At 42.1% G+C, this 19,444-nt stretch overlaps 1 protein-coding gene across 1 annotated transcript; it reads left to right on the top strand.

Moving 5' to 3' along the window:
* The first annotated feature begins 2,810 nt into the window (after window positions 1–2,810).
* On the top strand, window positions 2,811–4,732 carry LOC137362322 (probable G-protein coupled receptor 139). Its single transcript, XM_068026734.1, has 2 exons — window positions 2,811–2,907; window positions 3,828–4,732. Exons 1-2 carry the CDS (start codon window positions 2,811–2,813, stop codon window positions 4,730–4,732), a joined length of 1,002 nt encoding a protein of 333 aa, XP_067882835.1.
* The last annotated feature ends 14,712 nt before the right edge of the window (window positions 4,733–19,444 follow it).

The following is a 19,444-nucleotide window of genomic DNA, read 5'->3' as shown; positions in this document are numbered from 1 at the left end:
CGTGGGGAATTTCGCTGATGATTGCACAATGTTCACTGCCATTTGCAGCACCTCCGATCCTCCGGATACATATGCAGCAATTCAAGGACAACATTCAGGCTTGGGCTCATAAGTGGCAATTAACTTTCACATCACGCAAGTTCCAGGCATCACCACCTCCAACTAAAGAGAATCTAAACATCTTCCCTTGGTATTCAATGGCATTACCATCGCTGAGTTCCCCACCATCAACATCCTCGGATTCATCAATGGCAAGATATGTAACTGGACAATCCAGATAAATACTGTCCAAGGCCCCAAACCCTCCTTTTAGGTGAAGCAACGATTTACTTGTCCTTCATTCAATTTAGTATCCTGTATTCACTGCTCACAATGTGGTCTTCCTTACACTGGGGAGAACAAACACAGATTGGGTGACCGCTTTGTGGAATACCTCCGCTCCGTCTGAAAGCATGACCCCGAGCTTCATGTTGCTTTCCATTTCAACACCACCAGCAATCACCCCCCCACCCCACACTCCCCACCACCCCCCCGTTCCCCCAGCCCCCACTCCGTCCCTCATCACTCATGCCAACACATCCGACATATCTGTCCTATGCTTGCTACAGTTTTCCAGTGAACATCAGTGCAAGCTCGAGGAACAGCATCTCATTTAAGGATTAGGCACGCTACAGCCTGCCAGACTGAACATTGAGTTCAATCATTTCAAAGCATGACGGGACCCCCTTTTCTTTTTAATTTTGTTTATATTATTTTAGTTTGTTACATAATTCTTTTTTTTTACCATGTGCCTACACACTTTTTTCATGTTTGTGCTTTGGGCCAGGGCTATTTATTTTTCTGTTAATTAACACCTCTCTGTGCTAACGCTTTGTCTTTCAGCACACCATTAACATACCGTTTTCCTTTGCTCCAATACCTTTAGGTCAGTCATTCCCTTTGACACTCTGCCCTATCAAGACATTCTCTTTAGTTATCTCATGCCCCACACCCCCTTTATTTGCTTAAAACCTATTTCATTTGTAACATTTTCCAATTCTGATGAAGGGTCATTGACTTGAAACGTTAACATGGCTTCTCTCTACACAGATGCTGCCAGACCTGCTGAGTATTTCCAGCATTGCTTATTTTTATTACATATATATACTGTGTCTACAAAAACAGGTCAGAGGCTGCGAATTCTGTGGCAATTATGTATTTCGAATCCTGACTCCACAAGGTTTGTCTGCCATCTAGAAGCCACAAGTCAGGGGTGTGATGGACTACTCTCCTCTTGCCTGACACCATCCAGGGCAAAAAAGACCGCTTGATTGGCACCCCTTAAACATTCATTCCCTCCAGCACCAGCGCACAGTACGAGCATTGCGTAGGCGTACAAGATGTGCTGCAGCAATTCGCCAATCCTGCTTCGACAGGACCTTCCAAACTCTCAAGGTTTACCACAAAGAAAGGCACGGCCAAGAGATAGATGAGAATATCACCACCTGAAGGTTTTCCTCCAAGCCAGATGCCATCCTAGCTTGGAACTGTATCGCTGATGCTTCAATGCCGTTGGGCCAAAAAACAGAACTCCAGGATAGCATTTTGGGTGCACCAACATCAGATGGAGTGCACCTGTTCAATGGCAAGTAGGGATGGAAAACGAATGCTGGCCTCGCCAATGATTCTCACAACCCATGAAGGAATCAAAAAATGCACAATATGAGTGGAGTTAGCCAGTTTGCTCGTAATAAGCGGGTACAACGCGGCACAATCTGTGAGCAGAGGGAGAGAGCCACAAGATTCGGAATCGAGAGCTAGACTGTTCCACTAGTTAGGAATTCACTAAAGTTCAGTCACACTTGTTGAGATAATCACCGTTTCATATTAATAAAACCCTGAAATTTGACACAACGATGATGACGTGCAAACATTTAATATGTTAGTTTCAAATCTGTCTCCCTGTTACTTAAACAAGAATATTAAATATTTAATTAAAATGCAGAAATATCACGCATCAACCATCTCCAAGACTCTGCACTTAATTGTGGCCAGCAATTGTAACAATATTGCTCGCATTATAAAGTGACTAATTTCCATCCTTCCTTCCTTCCCTCCTACTTCATTCCACCCTTCCTTCCTTCCTTCCTTCCTTTCTGGATAACATACTTATTTTGACCGCTATCATCAACTGGAATAGATGCTTCTCTGAAGCAATTCATTTTATATAACAAGCAAACCACAATAAATGAACAAACTATATTTTAAAACTCTTGAAGCGAAAACAATATTGTGGAAGGTGGAAATCTGAATTATAAGTGAAAAATGCTGCATAAAATCAGTAAGCAAGAGGACATTTTTGGAAGTTGCAACACAGCTATGGAGGGTCTGGTGAAAACTGGCAGTAATGTTATTATTTCAGATATTAAAATTGTTATGTTTTGCTTTTTGCTTAAGTTCTTTATTAGTTGTTGCTCTCTAATAGGAGCACACTTGTTCGGGTTTTTGGGTGATGACACTGTGCTAACCCAGTGTCTCGCCGTTCTTTTTTTGAGAAAAGCCATCTGTGGAAATACTGCTTCGGATTGTGGGACTTGCAAGAGATTATGAAGATACAGCTTTAACCTGGTCTTCAGTGAATTCTTGGAGTGTTGACTTCATCTGTTTGTTCAGTGACTGTAAGTAATCCCAGGCAGCATTGGACACAATTATCTCACCTCATGGATTTGTGTTTTCTCCGATAAAGAGTGGAGATCCTCTCAATGTGTCAATAGGAGAATTTCTTCCAGTATCAACAGCAAATACTGTATTAACGACTCTTACCAGAAGGGATGTCTCTTAGTTTTCTGATAAAACTCAAAATTCTTTGGGCGCTTAATGATGTAGAAAGGATATACTTCCCCATCTTGGCTGCGGTTGGTGTCCCGAGTAAGTTACAACCTGGAGCTGGTACTTCAGCAACCGGGGTTTAACAGCATGTAATATCTTAGTCCGCACGTCCAGATCGTTAAATTAGAGCAGTGAATATATGGGAAAGGTACTTCATTGGCTGTAAAGTGTTTTTCATGACTGCAGTTTCTCTTTTGTATCCATAGATGTGAGTTCTTTCTTCTATCTTTCTCTTTCTTTCTTTCTTTCTTTCTTTGCTACGATATTCTTTATTATCTCTCTTATTCTTTCTTTTATCAGTTTATAACGCTATTTTTATTTTTCTCAACGTGTGTATTTGACGTTGACATGTGTTCCATGGATGTCAACTCTCTTCACTGACAGCAACCAAATGATGATTGTGGTCATTATTTCGATTCTATTCAGTCAATGCGTAGTGGAAATCCAGAAAAATTCCCCCGACAAAGCAGTTCAGACGAGGTGAATTGAATGCTTCAAACCTCATATTTTTAGTTTTTCAGTTGGATCAAGGATCCGAGATGTGCAGATGGAGTTCAGATACAGATCAACTGGGAGCTAATTGAATGGCAAAACACGTCCAACTGGCTGAAAATCATAACCACGCTCATGTGTTCAGATGGAAGTGCAGTTCCAGATTTTTTCCCTCTTTTTATTTAATCAAAATACAGTTGTTATTTTCACCTTGTTTTATTCGAACCCGTTGCATCATTTAACTGCTGATTCATTGCTGATTACTCTGATTAAAAATTCTATATGCAGGATGTTCCGTCACAGGTTAGCTCATCGATTCCATCATCTGTCTTTCCGAATTTCAGTTTATGGTGACGGACGTGAATAGACATATTCCACATCCTGTGCTGTTATTTAACGAGAAACACATCACACTGCTGTTATTCAGGTGTTTGATGAATAATTTCCCATTATTTTCTTGTGTACAGTTAACGTGGTGACGATTGTGATCCTGTCTCGGGGAAAGTGCGGTCTCTCCAAAAGTGTCACCTACTATCTGGTTTCCATGGCAGTGGCGGATCTTTTGGTCGTTATTCTCGATCTGATCCTAAGGCAGATTCCAATTGTTTATCGGGAACAATTTGCTTTTCTGTATTACGTTAGAGTTTGTGATATCCACGCCGTCCTGCTTTATGCCGCCACAGACTGTTCTGTCTGGTTTACCGTCACTTTCTCCTTTGATCGATTTGTAGCCATTTGTTGTCAGAAGCTGAAAACAAAATATTGTACCCAGAAAACAGCCGCTGTGGTTCTCGGAACAGTGACTGTGCTGAGCTGTTTGAAAAATATGTTCTGGTACTTTCTGTATCAATCTAAATATCTACTTTCGAACAGTCCTTGGTTTTGCGTCATGGCACCAGCTAAAGGTCAGTCACTAGCCTGGGCTGTTACTGAATTCATGCATCATATTTTAACACCTTTTATTCCATTTATTTTGATTCTACTATTGAATGCACTGACGGTCAAAAACATTATCATCGCCAATACAGCCCGCAGGCGGCTCCGGAGTCGGAGCAGTGGGGAGAGTCCCATGGACCCAGAGATGGCGAACCGAAGAAAATCCATGATTTTACTGTTCGTTATATCGGGGAATTTCGTACTGTTATGGGTGGTGTTTATGATGTGCTCCATTTTGAAACGATTGGAATACTTTCTTTGGTACATGGTTACTGTTTCTCTGCCCACATTTGTTCAGGAAATAGGTTTCATGCTCCAGCTCTTGAGTTGTTGCACGAACACATTTATTTATGCAGTGACCCAAAGAAAATTCAGACTGGAGTTGAGAAATGGAGTGAAATATCCTTTCACAATGATGGTCAAATTAATTCGATGAGAAGATCTCACAGCATCGACGGATGAATTTTCAGACAAAGCCTGCTTCACACAATTGTACCAGACACAAATCCAGGGGTACTTGGGGAATGAACATTTAATGTGTTTTTTTTCCCTTCCAAATGCACCATTAGCTCACATTGCCAGGAATCTTCAGTACCTCAGTGCTGAAAATTTTCTCTGACCTTTGCTTTATTTTGAAGTAACAGGATTTGAAAGCCAGGACAGGATCAGGAAAAAGGTAAAGGCAGCAGGAAAAAAGGAAGAGTGCGAAGGAAATTGATTTCTCCACCATCACTGGGATCAATAGATAAGAAAAGTATTTTTTCTGCATTGAATAACCAGTAACCCGGTCACATCCACGTCCTTGAAACCCCATTGCCACCCCACACCACAGTGCACCCGCGAGCCGGAAACCACACATTCCCCGGTCCCAGGATATCATGCTGCAGGGCCGAGGTACAGCGCATGCCCGGGACCCCACACAGCACACTCCTGGAACCCAGGGGAGCACACTTTCTGGAAACAGTACAGCATATGCCATGTGATGATATGCTACACACCAACGGTCCAGTATAGCAATCTATCGGGTACCGATACGGAACAGCCCTGGATAACTGTACACCACATGCTCGAGTAGCAAGACATCAAACTCCTGTATCCCAATACAGTACATTCGAAGGTCCCATGGTAGCGCACTCCCTGTCCATCTATTGCACACACACAGCTCCTGATGCAATGCAGTCCCTGCCCAGTACACCACACTCCCACGATCGAGTGCAGCACAGCTGCGGGTACCAGTATCACACAAACCCACAGTACTGGCACAACACACATCCGTGTACGAGTGCTATTTACTCCCGGGTGATTATATGACTGGCTTAATAATACTTACCGAACCCGGTACAGTAGATACCCGGGTCGGGGTAATGTAAAATTCCAGCGTTTGAATCAACACTTACCCGGGTTCCCATACTGTAATTGAATTAGTAATTCAGAGAGTTGGTCCAATAATCGGGTGAGCTGACATTTATCAGGCTCAAGAGTACGGATTTTAAGCTATGTTTCTGATGGTGCTTTTGTATGTTATCGGCGACTCATGCGATTCACGCTGTGGCCACAGCCGATAGAGCGTGAAACCGGTGGAAATTAGTTTCATTTCTTTCCTTTCTTACGTTACGTGTTTCCTGCTGGCTAACAATCATAAGCCTATTGATTTCTCCTTTCTATACATTCGATTATTGTGTTTGTGGAGAAAACGATATTTGAACCCTGCCCTTCCCATTATGCTGCTGGCAGTTTTTGTTATTCAGTGGCAGGCTCCAGAAAGACATCACGTGTCCATCATTGTCCGAAACTCCGAGTGCAGTGAGATGAGATAAACTATATGGCAAACAAAGTAAAAATGCCCGTTCACTTATTCATTTCATCAAGGGTACAGAATCCTTTTCTACTGGTAAGAATCTCTCACGTTATGATTCTTTCCAGCAGAGCAAATGCACGCAAATGGTTCTCGGGGCACAATCGGCCAAATGATTCGGTTATAATCTCCCAAAGTTCCCTACATGCTGGAAGGGTTCCACTGGATTGAAAAACCACAAATTAAATACCTCTATTCAAGAAAGCAGATAGACAGAAAGAGGGAACTATAGCCCAGTTAGCCGAACATCTGTCATCGGGAAAATGCTGTAATTATTTATTGAGAAATTAGTAGCAAGATATTTAGAAATCATAACATAATCAGCCAGTCATCAAGTTTGAACGAAAGGGAAATCTTTCTTGGCAATGTTGTTTGTGTTCTTGAAGAATGTAACATGCAAGGTGGATAAAGGAGAACCAGATTTCCAAAAGGCATTCGGTAAGGTGCCACATAAAAAGTGACTCCACTTGATAATAGCTCATGATGTTCTGGATAATACATTGAACTGGATGGAGGATTGGCTAACCAACAGAAAACGGAGATCTGGAATAAATGGGGCAATTTCAGGTTGGCGAATTGTACCAAGTGGGGTGTCACAGGGATCAGCGCTCGGGCCTCTTCACTTAACGATCTATTTTAATAGTTTGGATGAAGGGACCGAGTGTATTATAAATAAATTTGCTGATGTTACAAAGATAGTTAGGAAAGCAAGTTGTGAGGAGGACATAACGTGTCTGCAAAGATAAATAGATAGGTTAAGTAATTTGGCTGATGGAAAATAACATGGAAAAATGTGAGGTTGCTCACTTTGGTGGGAAGAACAGGAAAGCAGAATTTTATTTACATGGAATCTTATTTGAGGGAGCAGAATTCTTGAGCTGCATTCAGGAGAACCTTTTGGTCAGGATGTAGGAAGTCCAACAAGAGAAGGTGGATGTTTAGACTTAGTTTTAGGAAATGAAGATGTGCAGGTGGAAGGAGTGGCAGTGGGAGAGCATTTTGGTTGGTAGTGATCATAATTCAATCACTTGTAACATAATGTTGGAAAACGACAGCGATAGAACAGGCGTTAAGAGTTCTCAACTGGGACAAGGCAAAGTTTACTAAACTGGGGAGTGATTTAGCGAAAGTGGACTGGAAACAGCTACTTGAAGGTAAATCACTGTCATAGCAGTGGGAGACATTCAAATGGGAGATTCAAGGGGTTCAGAGTAAACATATTCCCACAATGAAAAAGGGTGAGACGGCCAAATATTGAGCCCCAAGGAACTTACAGGATAAGATAAGGCAAAAAAGCAAAGCTGATGTCCGACACCAAGAGCTCAATACTAGAGAAAGCCAAGAGGTGTATAGAAAATGGAGGGGTTAATTCAAAAACGAAATTAGGAAGGCAAAGAGAAGGTATCAAAGAATATTAGCCAGCAAAATCGAGGTGAAACCAAAGATGTTTCATCAGTATGTTAAGAGTAAGAAGATAACTAAGGAGAGTGTAGGGCCCAGAAAAAACCAAAAAGGTAACCTATGTTTAGGGGCAGATCAGGTTGGTATGGTTCTTCATGAATACTTTGCGTCTGTCTCCACAACAGAGGGGGAAGATGCAGATATTGTAGTTAATGAGGAAGAGTGTGAAGTATTGGACATGGTAAACATGGGGAGAGAAGAAGTATTAATGGAATTAACATCCTTGAAAGTTGATCAATCATCAGGCTGGATGAAATGTAAACTGGACTGTTAAAGAAAAAAAGAGATGAAATAACAGAAGGTATGACCATCATTTTCCAGTCCTCACGGGATACAGGTGTGGTGCTAGAGGACTGGAGAACTGCGAACTTCATACCTCTGTTTTAAAAGGGAGCGAGAGATAGATCGAATAGTTACAGGCCAGTCCGTCTAAACTCAGTAGTGGGCAAATTATTAGAATCTATTCTGAGAGACAGGATAAACTGTCATTTAGAAAGGCACCGGCTAATCAAGGATAGTCAGCATGGTATTCTTGAGGGAAGATCTTTTGTAACCAGTTTGATCGAATTTTTTGAAGACGTAACAGGGAGAATAGATGTGGGCAATGCAGTTGATGTGGTCTACATGGATTTTAACATGGCTTTTAAACAAGATCCGACATGGCAGACGGGTTAAATAAATAATATCCGATGGGATTCAGGGAAATGCAGAAAGGTGGATAAACTATTTGGCTCAGCGGCAGGAAACAAAGGGTAATCGTTTACAGCGACTGGAGTGTTGTTTCTAGTGGAGTTCCGCAGGGCTCAGTACTGGGTCCTCTGCTCTTTGTGATATATAATAACGATTTGGGCGTAACTGTAGGGGGCATGATCAAGACGTTTGCAGATGACAAAAAGATTAGCCGTGTGGTAAATAGTGAGGAGGATAGCTGTCGGCTGCAGGAAGATGTTGATAGTCTGGTCAGATGGACAGAAAAGTGCCAAATGGAATTCAACATGGAGAAATGTGAGGGGATGCGTTTGGAGAGGTCAAACAAGGCAAAGGAATAAACAATTAATGGGAAAATACAGGGAAGTGTAGAGCAAGTGAGGAACCTTGGAGTGAATGTTCACAGATCCCTGAAGGTAGCAGGACAGGTCGATAATGTGGTTAAGAAAGCATATGGAATCCTTTCCTTTATAGGCCGAGGTATAGAATAAAAGAGTTATGCTGGAACTATATAACTCATTGGTTAGGCTGCAACTTGAGTACTGCATGCAGTCCTGGTCACCACATTACAGAAAGAATGTAATTGCATGAAAGAAGGTACAAAGGAGATTTATGAAGATATTGCCAGGACTGGAAAGTGGAACTATGAGGAAAGGTTGGATCAGCTGAGGTTGCTCTTCTTGGAACAAAGAAGGTGGAGGGGAGATCTGATTGAAATGAACAAAATTTTGAGGGTCCTGGATAGAGTGGGCATGAAGGACCTATTCACTTTAATAAAGATGACCATGACTCGGTGGCATAAATTAAAAAGTTATTGGTAGAAAAATTGGAGGGGAAACGTGGAAAAACCTTTTCACCCCGTGGCTGATGGAGTCTCGAACTCATTGCCTGAAATCACACTGAGGAAATGTAGATGACCTGTAGTGCCTGGCCAGGTTTAGCCTAGGATGCTATGGGAAGCAAGGGAGGAGATTGCTGGAGCCCTGGCAGAGGTTTTTGTATCATTGTTAGCCATGGGTGAGGTCCGGAAGACTGGCGGATAGCTAATGCTGTGCCTTTATTTAAGAAGGCAGCAGGGATAAGCCAGGGAACTACAGGCAGGTGAGCCTTACAGCAGAGGTGGGAAAGTTATTGGAAGGGATTCTGAGAGACGGGATTTATATGCATTTGGAAAGGCAAGGTCTGATTAGGGATAGTCAGCATGGCTTTGTGCGTGGGAAATCATGTCTCACGAATTTGATTGAGTTTCTCGAGGAGGTGACGAAGAAAATTGAAGAGGGCAACGCGCTGGGCGTTGTCTACATGGACATCAGTAAGGCCTTTGACAAGGTCCCGCATGGTCGGCTGGACCGGAAGTTTCGAACACATGGGATCCAGGGTGAGTGAGCAAATTGGATACAAAATTGGCTTGGTGATAGGAGGCAGAGGGTGGTAATGCAGGGTTTTTCTTTTCAGATTGGAGGCCGGTGATCAGTGGTGTGCCGCAGGGATCAGTGCTGGGCCCTCAGTTGTTCGTCATATTAAAAATGACTTGGATGAGAATGTAGGGGGCATGATTAGTAAGTTGCAAATGACACCAACCTTCTACCCTTTACAAATGCATGCTGGCTCCCACTGATCAACTGAAAACTTGCAAGGAGTTCAGTTACCCTCTACTTAACTAACAATTCTAATAATTTCCCGATGGCAGATGTTAGGCACACTGTCCTATAATCCCTTGGTTTCCTATTACCACGTTACTTAAATAGCAGAGAGACTTGCACAAGTTACCAATCTAAAGGAACGGTTCCGAATCAAGAGGATTATTGTTAGGGCATCTGGAGTGTTCTCACCTATTTCTTTAAAAGCCTTGGCCGAAAACCATTTGTTCCTCGGGATTTCCCACTCTTTAATTCATTGCTGTCATTTGCTTGTGTCAATATTGGTGAGGCTAGCTCCCAGATTCGATGTTCGGCTAGGCTTGTATCTGCTGGAGTGTAGAAGAGAAAGAGGCGACTTAATTGAAACATGTAAGATCCTTAGGAGTCTTGAGAGGGTGGATGTGGGAAGGATGTTTCCCCTTATGGGAGAATCTAGAACTAGGGGTCACTGTTTAACAATAGTGGATCGCCCATTTAAGACAGCGATGAGATGTTTTTTTTTCAGAGGATTTCTCTTCCTCAAAAGGCGGTGGAAGCAGAATCTTGGAATATATTTAAGGCAGAGGTAGATAGATTCTTGATAAGCAAGGGGGTGAAAGTTATCGGAGGTAGGTGGAAATGTGGAGTAACCAGTTCAGCCATGAATTTATTGAATGGTGCAGCAGGATCGAGGGACTGAGTGGCCTACTCATGTTCCTAATTCGTATGCAAAGGTCTGGCCGTAATTTTTGACTGTACGCCCTAGTCCTAGACTTCCCACCCAACGGATATAGTTTCTCCCAATCAGCCTCATCTTGTCCCCTTAATAACTTTTAAAAATCGATTGTATCACCTCTTAACCTTCTAAATTCCAGTTAATGTCGGTGAATACACACTAGTTTGTTCATCCAGCACAAAGAAAGAGACAAACCAGAGAAAATGGCAGAAATAGAGCATAAGCTAAATACAGAAGATCTAAATATTCCCCATCCTTCACGTCTCTGTTCAAATTCAAACCTGCAGTGTCTTGTGCTGCTCAAAATCAGACCCGGGAAAGAGGCATGAAATAAATTAGAACTGCCAAAACCTTTAAATCTTCATTCTAATGCTCTCCCAATTGAGCTATTTCGACCTCACAGCAAAGTTACATTTGAGACGTTGCTTTGGAATAAAATATAAGCCTGGTGGAAATGTCCCTCCTTCTCGTTCCTCAGCTTGTGAGAATATCACTGACCACAACGCGGAGTTCAGATTATGTTAATATTCTGTTGAAGTGTTTGTGGTCAAATAAAGCTTAAACACAACAGAAAACGTCACAGTGCAGGCCATGGTGCGAAATGCATTCAAGCATTTCGGAAAAGTTACAGAATACAACATGTGTAATATTGTTTTCTCGGCACTGATAGATTGTGAAAGTTGAGACGGGTCAGAGGTATCACTGAGCTGCACTGTCACCGATCTGCAGGTGAAATGAATTAAAATTCAATCTGTAACATCGAAATGTTGGACAGACGTAAGAGTCTTAAATCAGAAAGAGACTTCCTGATAGTGTTATCGAATCTGATTGATATCAAACATTCCTTGAACTCTCTACTCAGGCAGGAATCGCTGCAACCCACACTTATTGCTGAGGCTGTTCGGTTCCGGGAAAGTACAAGATCCTCATTCAATTGGCAGGAAGCATTTGTCCGTTTCGCAGCCAATCATGTCCCTCTCTGTGATGGGCTCTCAACTTTGTTATGTCGGCAAAAGCAGCAGGAAATTAAATTCCTGAAGGGGTCACAGATTATCATTTCATTCCACCTGCCTTCTTTTCTTTGGCTCTGTACTTGCTTATACACGTTAAATGTCTAATTTAATCCTGTTCTGATGTAAGGTCATCGAGCTGAAACAGTAATGCTGTTTCCCTCTCCACTACTGCTGTCCTAGACTGCTGATAATTTCCCAGAATGTTCGCCTTTTATTTAAGATTTCCAGCCTCAGCAGTATTTTGTTTTAATTTAATTACGAGTTTAACTTTAATTTTATTTATTCACTTGGCATCCTGTCATTGTCTGACTGCCCGCAACACGATTATGCCGCACAAAAGGGGTGCAGAAGGCATCAACTGCTTAAACTAGTTTCGCAATGAAAGCCACATTCGAAGATTGAAACATTTCGAGAAAACAGACAGTCAGTCAACTACTTACCGACAGAATATCTACCTGTGTCTTTCCCTGTATCTCTTTCTCTCTCTCTCATCCTCACTCTGTGCTCCTCGTTCTCTATCTTACTATCTTTCTTTGAATATTTGTCACTCTCACTCCCTCTTTCACTTTCTCGCTTTCTAGTTTTGAGCTCTGTATTTCTCCCTTTCCCTGACACTCTGTCTTTCAGTCACTCTTTCCATCTCTTTGTCTCTATATATCTCGTTCCTTCTCTCTCACGCTGTCTCTCGCTGTTCAGTGTTTCTCTTTGTTTATCTCACTCTTGCACTAACTCACGCTCTCTGTCTCTCTTGGATGTAATCCTGCTCGCTCATTCGGCCATAAACTCTGTCTCTCGGCTTAACTCTATATCCGTTTATCGCTCTCGCATTGCTGTCTAAGGAAACTTGATGTGTGTAAATTGGTTGCCGCCTTTGTTACATCACAGAGGTGACCGTACTGCATTGAGTAGAAGGTGCTTTGGAATGGAAGGTAGTGAAAGGCGCGATAGCTATTCAAGTTTTTCTTTTCTCGCTTGATTTCCACCTCTTACACAGTGATCAGCGTGATTGGCCTAAGAGTCAATGGACTTAGTTACTTGTGAATTAATAACTGCTTGATTTCTATCGGTTTCTTTCCTCACTCTTCAACCAAGGCCCCGCCTGCCCTCTCAGGTGGAAAACAAGATGCTACTAACGCTCTACGGAAAACGGGGGCAAATTATATTTAAAAATGAACGCAAATATGCAATGGCAAACGTTTAAATAAATAAATCATAATTCCCTTTAGGAATAGAAGCTCCAGTTGAAAAGTGCCAACGCAATACATAATTGGACAAGTTAAGAATAATCAGAGAGGCTACACAAATATTTAGTTTCTGTCTTCACATTGCAAGATTGAAAATGTTGACAATTGTAGGGGAAAAGGATCTAGTGAGTATGAGGAAATTAACACAATTAACATTCGTAGAGCAAACCTACTAGATGATTTAATATGACCAATAGCTGACAAATGCTTAGATAGTCTACAGGTGACTGCAAAGATGCTGGATGCATTGCTTTTAATCTCACACAATTTCCTATGTCCCAGTAAGTCCCCCGTGAATTCAAACGTAGTAAATGTAATGCCGTTATCCTAGAGAGAATGCAGATAGAAAGTATGGAACTACGGGCTAGTTAGGCTGAGATGAGTCCTCGGAAAAATGCTATAATATAATATTGCGTACGTGAAAGAATAAAAACAAAGTTGACAATCTTCTCGAGTTTTTAATGGGTGTAACTAATTCTGTAGATGAGGGATTATCAGTGGCTGCAGGATGCTTGGACTTTCAAACAGAATTTGATAAGATGCTACACAAGTGTTTCTTTCACAAGATTAGGTCTCATGGGATTGGGGGTGCGATACTTGTTTGAATTGAGGATTAGTTAGCCGCCAGAACGACAGAAAACAGAGAGTAGTAATAAACAAGTCAGTTCGGGGAAGGCAGGGTGTAACTATGAGAAAGCCACAAGAATCAGTGCTTGGACTTCAGCTATTTTCAATCTATGTCAATAACTTAGATGACAGAACTGAATGTATTATATCCAAGATTGTTGACGATATAAAGTTAGCTGGGAAAGTAAGCTGTGAGGAGGAAGTAAAGAGTGCAAAATATTAAGCAAAGGTTAATTGATTGGGCAAGTAGTTGGCAGATGGAGCCAAAGTGGGGAAGTTTTAAATAATCCATTTTGGAAGGAAGAATAAAAATGCAGAATTGTTTTAGCAGCTCAGAGATAATAATTGTTGGTATTCAGAGGAATCTGGGAGTCCGTGCAAACGAATTATGGAACGTTACGAAGCGGGTACAGCAAGCCATTATGAAGGCTACTGGTATGTTAGCCATTAATACAAGGAATTTAGAGTACAACAGTAAGAAAGTCTTGCTGCAATTACATAGAGCTGTGGTGAGGCCACACAAGGAATACCGTTTTCTTCGTCCAAAGCGGACTGTACTTATCTTAGAGGGTTTGCAACGAATCCATTCTAAAATATTATCCGCAACATCATGAGACACTATCTTGTGCCTTTTATGTGGCACCTGATGCCTTTTGGAAATGCCTTATGGAAATCCAAATACACTATATCTACTGGTTCCACTTTATCCACCCTGCATGTTACATCCTCGAAGTACTCAATAACATTTTCCAGCACGATTTCCCTTTCGTAAAGCCATATTGCCTCTGCCTGATGACGTCTTGTTATGAATTTCTTAATAATGGATCCCAAACCTTTCACAATAACAGATGTTAACTAACTGGGCTACAGTTTCCTGATTTCTGTCTGCCTCCTTTCTTGAATAGAGTTAGTTCATTTGTATATTTCCATGACCTTTCCATGATTTAGGGAATTTTAGGGAAATATAACCGAATCCTTTATTCACCTTCTTTCTTTTCTTGATTATTTGATTCAGGTGTGCATCCCCTGCATGTGATGAAACTCCTCAATTCTCCCGTACCCTTGATGAAATTAATGAATGAACTTTCATTTTCTGTTTCTTTTATATGGTTTACTACATCTAACGAAACGCGAAGTTTCCGAAAGCGATGGACACGTGGTGTCTTCAGGAGCCTGCCACTGAATAACAAACTCTGCCAGGAACATAATGGCTGGCTTCAAACATCGTCCTCTGCACGAACACAATAATCGAATGCATAGAAAAGAGGAATCAACAGGCTTATGACTGCTGGTCTACAGGAAACAAGTAAGCTGAGAAAGGATAGAAATGAAACTGAATTTCCAGCAGTCTCGCACTCCATCCAGTGTGGCTACAGCGTGACTCAATTGAATCACCGATTACAAACAAAAGTAACATCTGAACTGCATCTTAAACTCGGGATTTTCGAGCCCCACAAATATAAGTGAGCTGGATTATTGGACCCAGCTCTGTGAATTACTAATTTAGCTGCCGTGCTGGGACCCAGGTAAGTGTTGCACCGGAGTCTGCAATTTTACTTTACTGGGATGCAGAAATATGCTGTACCGGATTTGGTAAGTATTACTATTCCAGTAACATAATCATCCGGGAGGAAACAGTACTGGTACCCGGAAGTTATCCAGTTATCCAGGGCTGTGTTTTACTGGTACCAGTTAGTTTGATATACTGGAGTTGTGGTATGTATCATACCGGCACATGTAATATGCTATACTGGTATCAGAACGTCTGCTGTACAGGGATCAGGGAATGTGTGACTCTGCAACCCGCGGTGCGCTGTATCAGTTTGATATCGGGACCTAAATTGCGTGATGTTCCAGCACTGGGGAGTGAACGGTATTCGGATACGGAACATCGCAGTAGCATTCACTTCTGATCTGACCCAGATTTCTATGTCTCCTCTTTCGTACGATGAAGCATTTTATCAATGGGCAAAGTGTCTTCCTGCACCAATCAGCTTTATTCGTAACAGCAAATGGTACAGAGCACTGATATGTTGTGGCATGTTAGGTGCAATCGTTTAAACATCTGCCTGGAAACGAGAGAACACATTTAGAACGGAGACTGGGTAGGAGAGGGTGGTACTGGTGGTGGAGGTGGATGTGGCGGGGTACTGGTTATTTAATAGAGAAATATCAGTTTTCTTCTCTATCGATCCCAGTGCCGGTGGAGAAATCAATAATCTTTGCAGTCTTCCTTTTTATCCTGCCGCCTTTACATTTTTCCTGATCCTGTCCTGTCATTCAAGTCATGTAAAGAAAATGTAAGAGAAACGTGTCATCACTGAAGTGCTAAAGATTCCACGACGAAGATGGCGATTTGAGCTAATGGTGCATTTTGGAGAGAAAAAAACACACACTAAGGGTTCATCCCAAAGCACGCCCGGATTGTTTACTCAGGTACGGTTGTGTAAAGCAGTAAACCGCCCTTTGGCTGAAAACACATCTGTCCAAAACGTAAGACCTTATCATCGGATTAATTTGGTCACCTTTCTGAGAGGATATTTCACTCCATTCCTCAACTCCTACCGAAATTTTCTCTGGATCACTGCATTAATAACAGTAAACCTGTCGCTAAAGTAATCCAATCGTTTCAAAATGGAACACAGCATAAACACCACCCATGAAAGTATGAAATTCCCCGATATAACCAACAGTAACATCATGGACTTTCTTCTGTTCACCATTTCTGAGACACTCCCCACAGCTCCTGCGCCTGCGGGCTCCACTGCTCACTATAATGTTTCTGACCGTCAGTGCATTAAATAGTAGAATCCAAACAAACGGAATAAATGGTGTTAAAATATAGGTTCACACTGCTGCCACTGTGCGTCGGTGGTGGACGGAGTGAATGTTTGTGGATGGGGTGCCAATCAAGCGGGTGGCTTTGTACTGGATGGTGGCGAGCTTCTTGAATGTTGTTGGAGCTGCAATCATCCAGGCAAGTGGAGAGTATTCCATCACACTCCTGACTTGTGCCTTGTAGATGGTGGACAGGCTTTGGGTAGTCAGGAGGTGAGTTACTCGCCTCACGATTCCGAGCCTCTGACCTGCTCTTGTAGCCACGGTATTTATATGGCTACTCCAGTTCAGTTTCTGTTCACTGGCAGCCCCTAGCATGTTGATGGTGGCGGATTCAGCGATGGTAATGCCATCTCCAAGGGGAGATGGTTAGATTCTATCTTGTTGGTGATGGCCATTGTCTGGCACTTGTGTGGCGTGAATGTTACTTGCCACTTATTAACCCCAGCCTGGATATTGTCCAAGTCTTGTTGCATTTCTACACGGACTGCTTCAGTATCTGAGGAGTGATGAATAATGCTGAACATTGTGCAATCATCAGCGAACATCCCCACTTCTGACCTTTTGATTGAAGGAAGGTCATTGATGAAGCAGCTGAAGAAGGTTGGGCCTAGGACAGTACCCTGAGGAACTCCTGCAGTGATATCCTGGAGCTCAGATGATTGACCTCCAACAATCACAGCCATCTTCCTTTGCACTAGGTATGACTCCAGCCAGTGGAGGGTTTTCCCCCTGATTCCCATTGACCACAGTTTTGCCAGGGCTCCTTGATGCCATACTCAGTCAAATGCTGCCTCGATGTTAAGGGCAGTCACTCTCACCTCACCTCTTGAGTTCAGCTCTTTTGACAATGTTTGAACCAAGTCTGTAACGAAGTCAGGAGTTGAGTGGCCCTGGAGGAACCAAAACTGAGCGTCAATGAGCAGGTTATTGCTAAGCAAGTACCGCCTGATGGCACTGTTGATGGAACCTTCCATCACTTTATTGATGATTGAGAGTAGGCTGATGGGCGGTAATTGGCCGGGATGGACTTGTCCTGCTTTTTCCGTACAGGACATACCTGGGCAATGTTCCACATTGTCGGGTAGATGCCAGTATTGTAGCTGTACTTGACCAGCTTGGCTAGGGGTGCAGCACAGTTTTGGAGCACAGGTCTTCAGTATCTAACCTTTGCAGTATCCAATGCCTTCAGTCGATTCTTGATAGCACGCGGAGTGAATCGAATTGGCTGAAGTCTGGCATCTGTGATGCTGGGGACCTCAGGAGGAGGCCTAGATGGATCATCTCGGTGCAATATTTTGTTCTACGTTTTTGACAGCAAATGGCTACAAATCAATTAAAGCGGGAATTGACAGTGAACCAGACAGAACAGTCTATGGCAGCAGAAAGCAGGACGGCGTGGATATTCTGAACAGAAAAATAGATTGTTCCCGATAAACAATAGGAATCTGCCTTAGGATCAGATCGAGAATAATGACCAGTAGATGCGACATTGCCATGGCTACCACATAGCTGGTGACACATTTGGAGAGACTACGTTTGGCAGGGGACAGGATCACATTCGTCACCATGTTAACAGTAAGCAAAAGGAGAATAGGAAATGATTCAACAAACACTGCAATTACAAAGGTTTGGTGCGTTTTCCGTGAATTAACTAAATAGCATGTGAAATATGCATATTAACGTTCTTCACAATAAACTGAAAATCACCAATTAATGTGCAGATTGGCTTTACAATGATGGAATCTAATTTTCTTACCGTGATAGTACATAGGATTTGTAATCAAAGTAATCAGCAATGAATCGGCAGGTAAAGGATATAACGGTGTGAAATGAAACAAGGTTGAAACAGAAAGCATATTTAGATGAAATAAAAAAGGAAAGTATATCAGGAATTTGGAGCTATAATTCGATATGAACACAAGAACTGGAATAATCCATTCAGCCACTTGGACGTGTTTCACCGTTCGTATCGATCCTGGCTGATCTGTATCTGAACTCCATTTAAGCGCCTTGGTTCCTTAATCGTATTGGCTTTGGAAAAACAACCAATCTCAGTTTTGAAGCTTTCAGTTCACCTGGTATAAATGGATTTTTGGGGGGAAAATTTCCAGGTTTCCACTTCTGATTGTCTGATACGGACCTAATAATGATCATTAATGGGACAATATACAGACCTATACGAGCATTGGTGAGACTTCATTTGAAGTATTGTGTGCAATATTGGTCTCCTTATTTAAGGAAGCATGCAAATACGTTGGAAGCAGATAAGAGGTTTACTAAACTAATACATAGAATGGGCGGATTGGTCTTTTGAGGAAAGGTTGGATAGGCTGGGCTTTTATCCGCTGGAGTTTAGACTGGTAAGAGGTGACTTAATTGAAAAAAAAAACTTGATTAACAGTAAGGGCTCGCCCATTAAAGACAGAGATGAGGAGAAATATTTTTCTCTCAGAGGGTCATGAGTCTTTGGAACTCTCTTCTCAAAAGGCACAGGAAGAACAGTCTTTAAATATTTTTAAGCCAGAGATCGATAGATTCTTGATAAGCAAGGGGGTGAGTGGTTATTGGGGAACTCGGGAATGTGGAGTTGAGGTTGCAATCAGATCAGCCATGATTTATTGAACGGTGGAGCAGGCCTGAGGGGCCGAGTGGCCTACTCCTGCTCCTAATTTGTAATCCCAAATGCATGTATGTAATAATCATTGAGTTCATATCAGTGAAAGTGATTTCACATCCATCAAAAACAAGTCGCCATCAAATATACAGGCAGAGAATGATAGAATGACATTAACAGAAAAAAGACAGAAAGTTGAGGGAAAGAAACACAGAAAGAAATAAGACAGAAAAGAAAGAGTAAAAAAGAAAGAAATATAGAACGAAGAAAGAAAGAAAGAAAGCAAGGAAGGGGGGATTCATATCCATAGATACCCACAAACTCCAGTCATCCAGAATAACTTTACAGCCAGTGAAGTACCTTTCACATGTGTTCACTGCTGTAATTTTGAAGTGTAGTCACTGTTTCAATGTAGGGAAGGTGTGACTGT

Source organism: Heterodontus francisci, unplaced genomic scaffold (genome assembly GCF_036365525.1).
Source record: "Heterodontus francisci isolate sHetFra1 unplaced genomic scaffold, sHetFra1.hap1 HAP1_SCAFFOLD_70_2, whole genome shotgun sequence".
Taxonomy (NCBI): Eukaryota; Metazoa; Chordata; class Chondrichthyes; order Heterodontiformes; family Heterodontidae; genus Heterodontus; species Heterodontus francisci.
The sequence above is the reverse complement of the archived record's forward strand: the minus strand, read 5'-3'. Positions and strand labels throughout refer to the sequence as shown.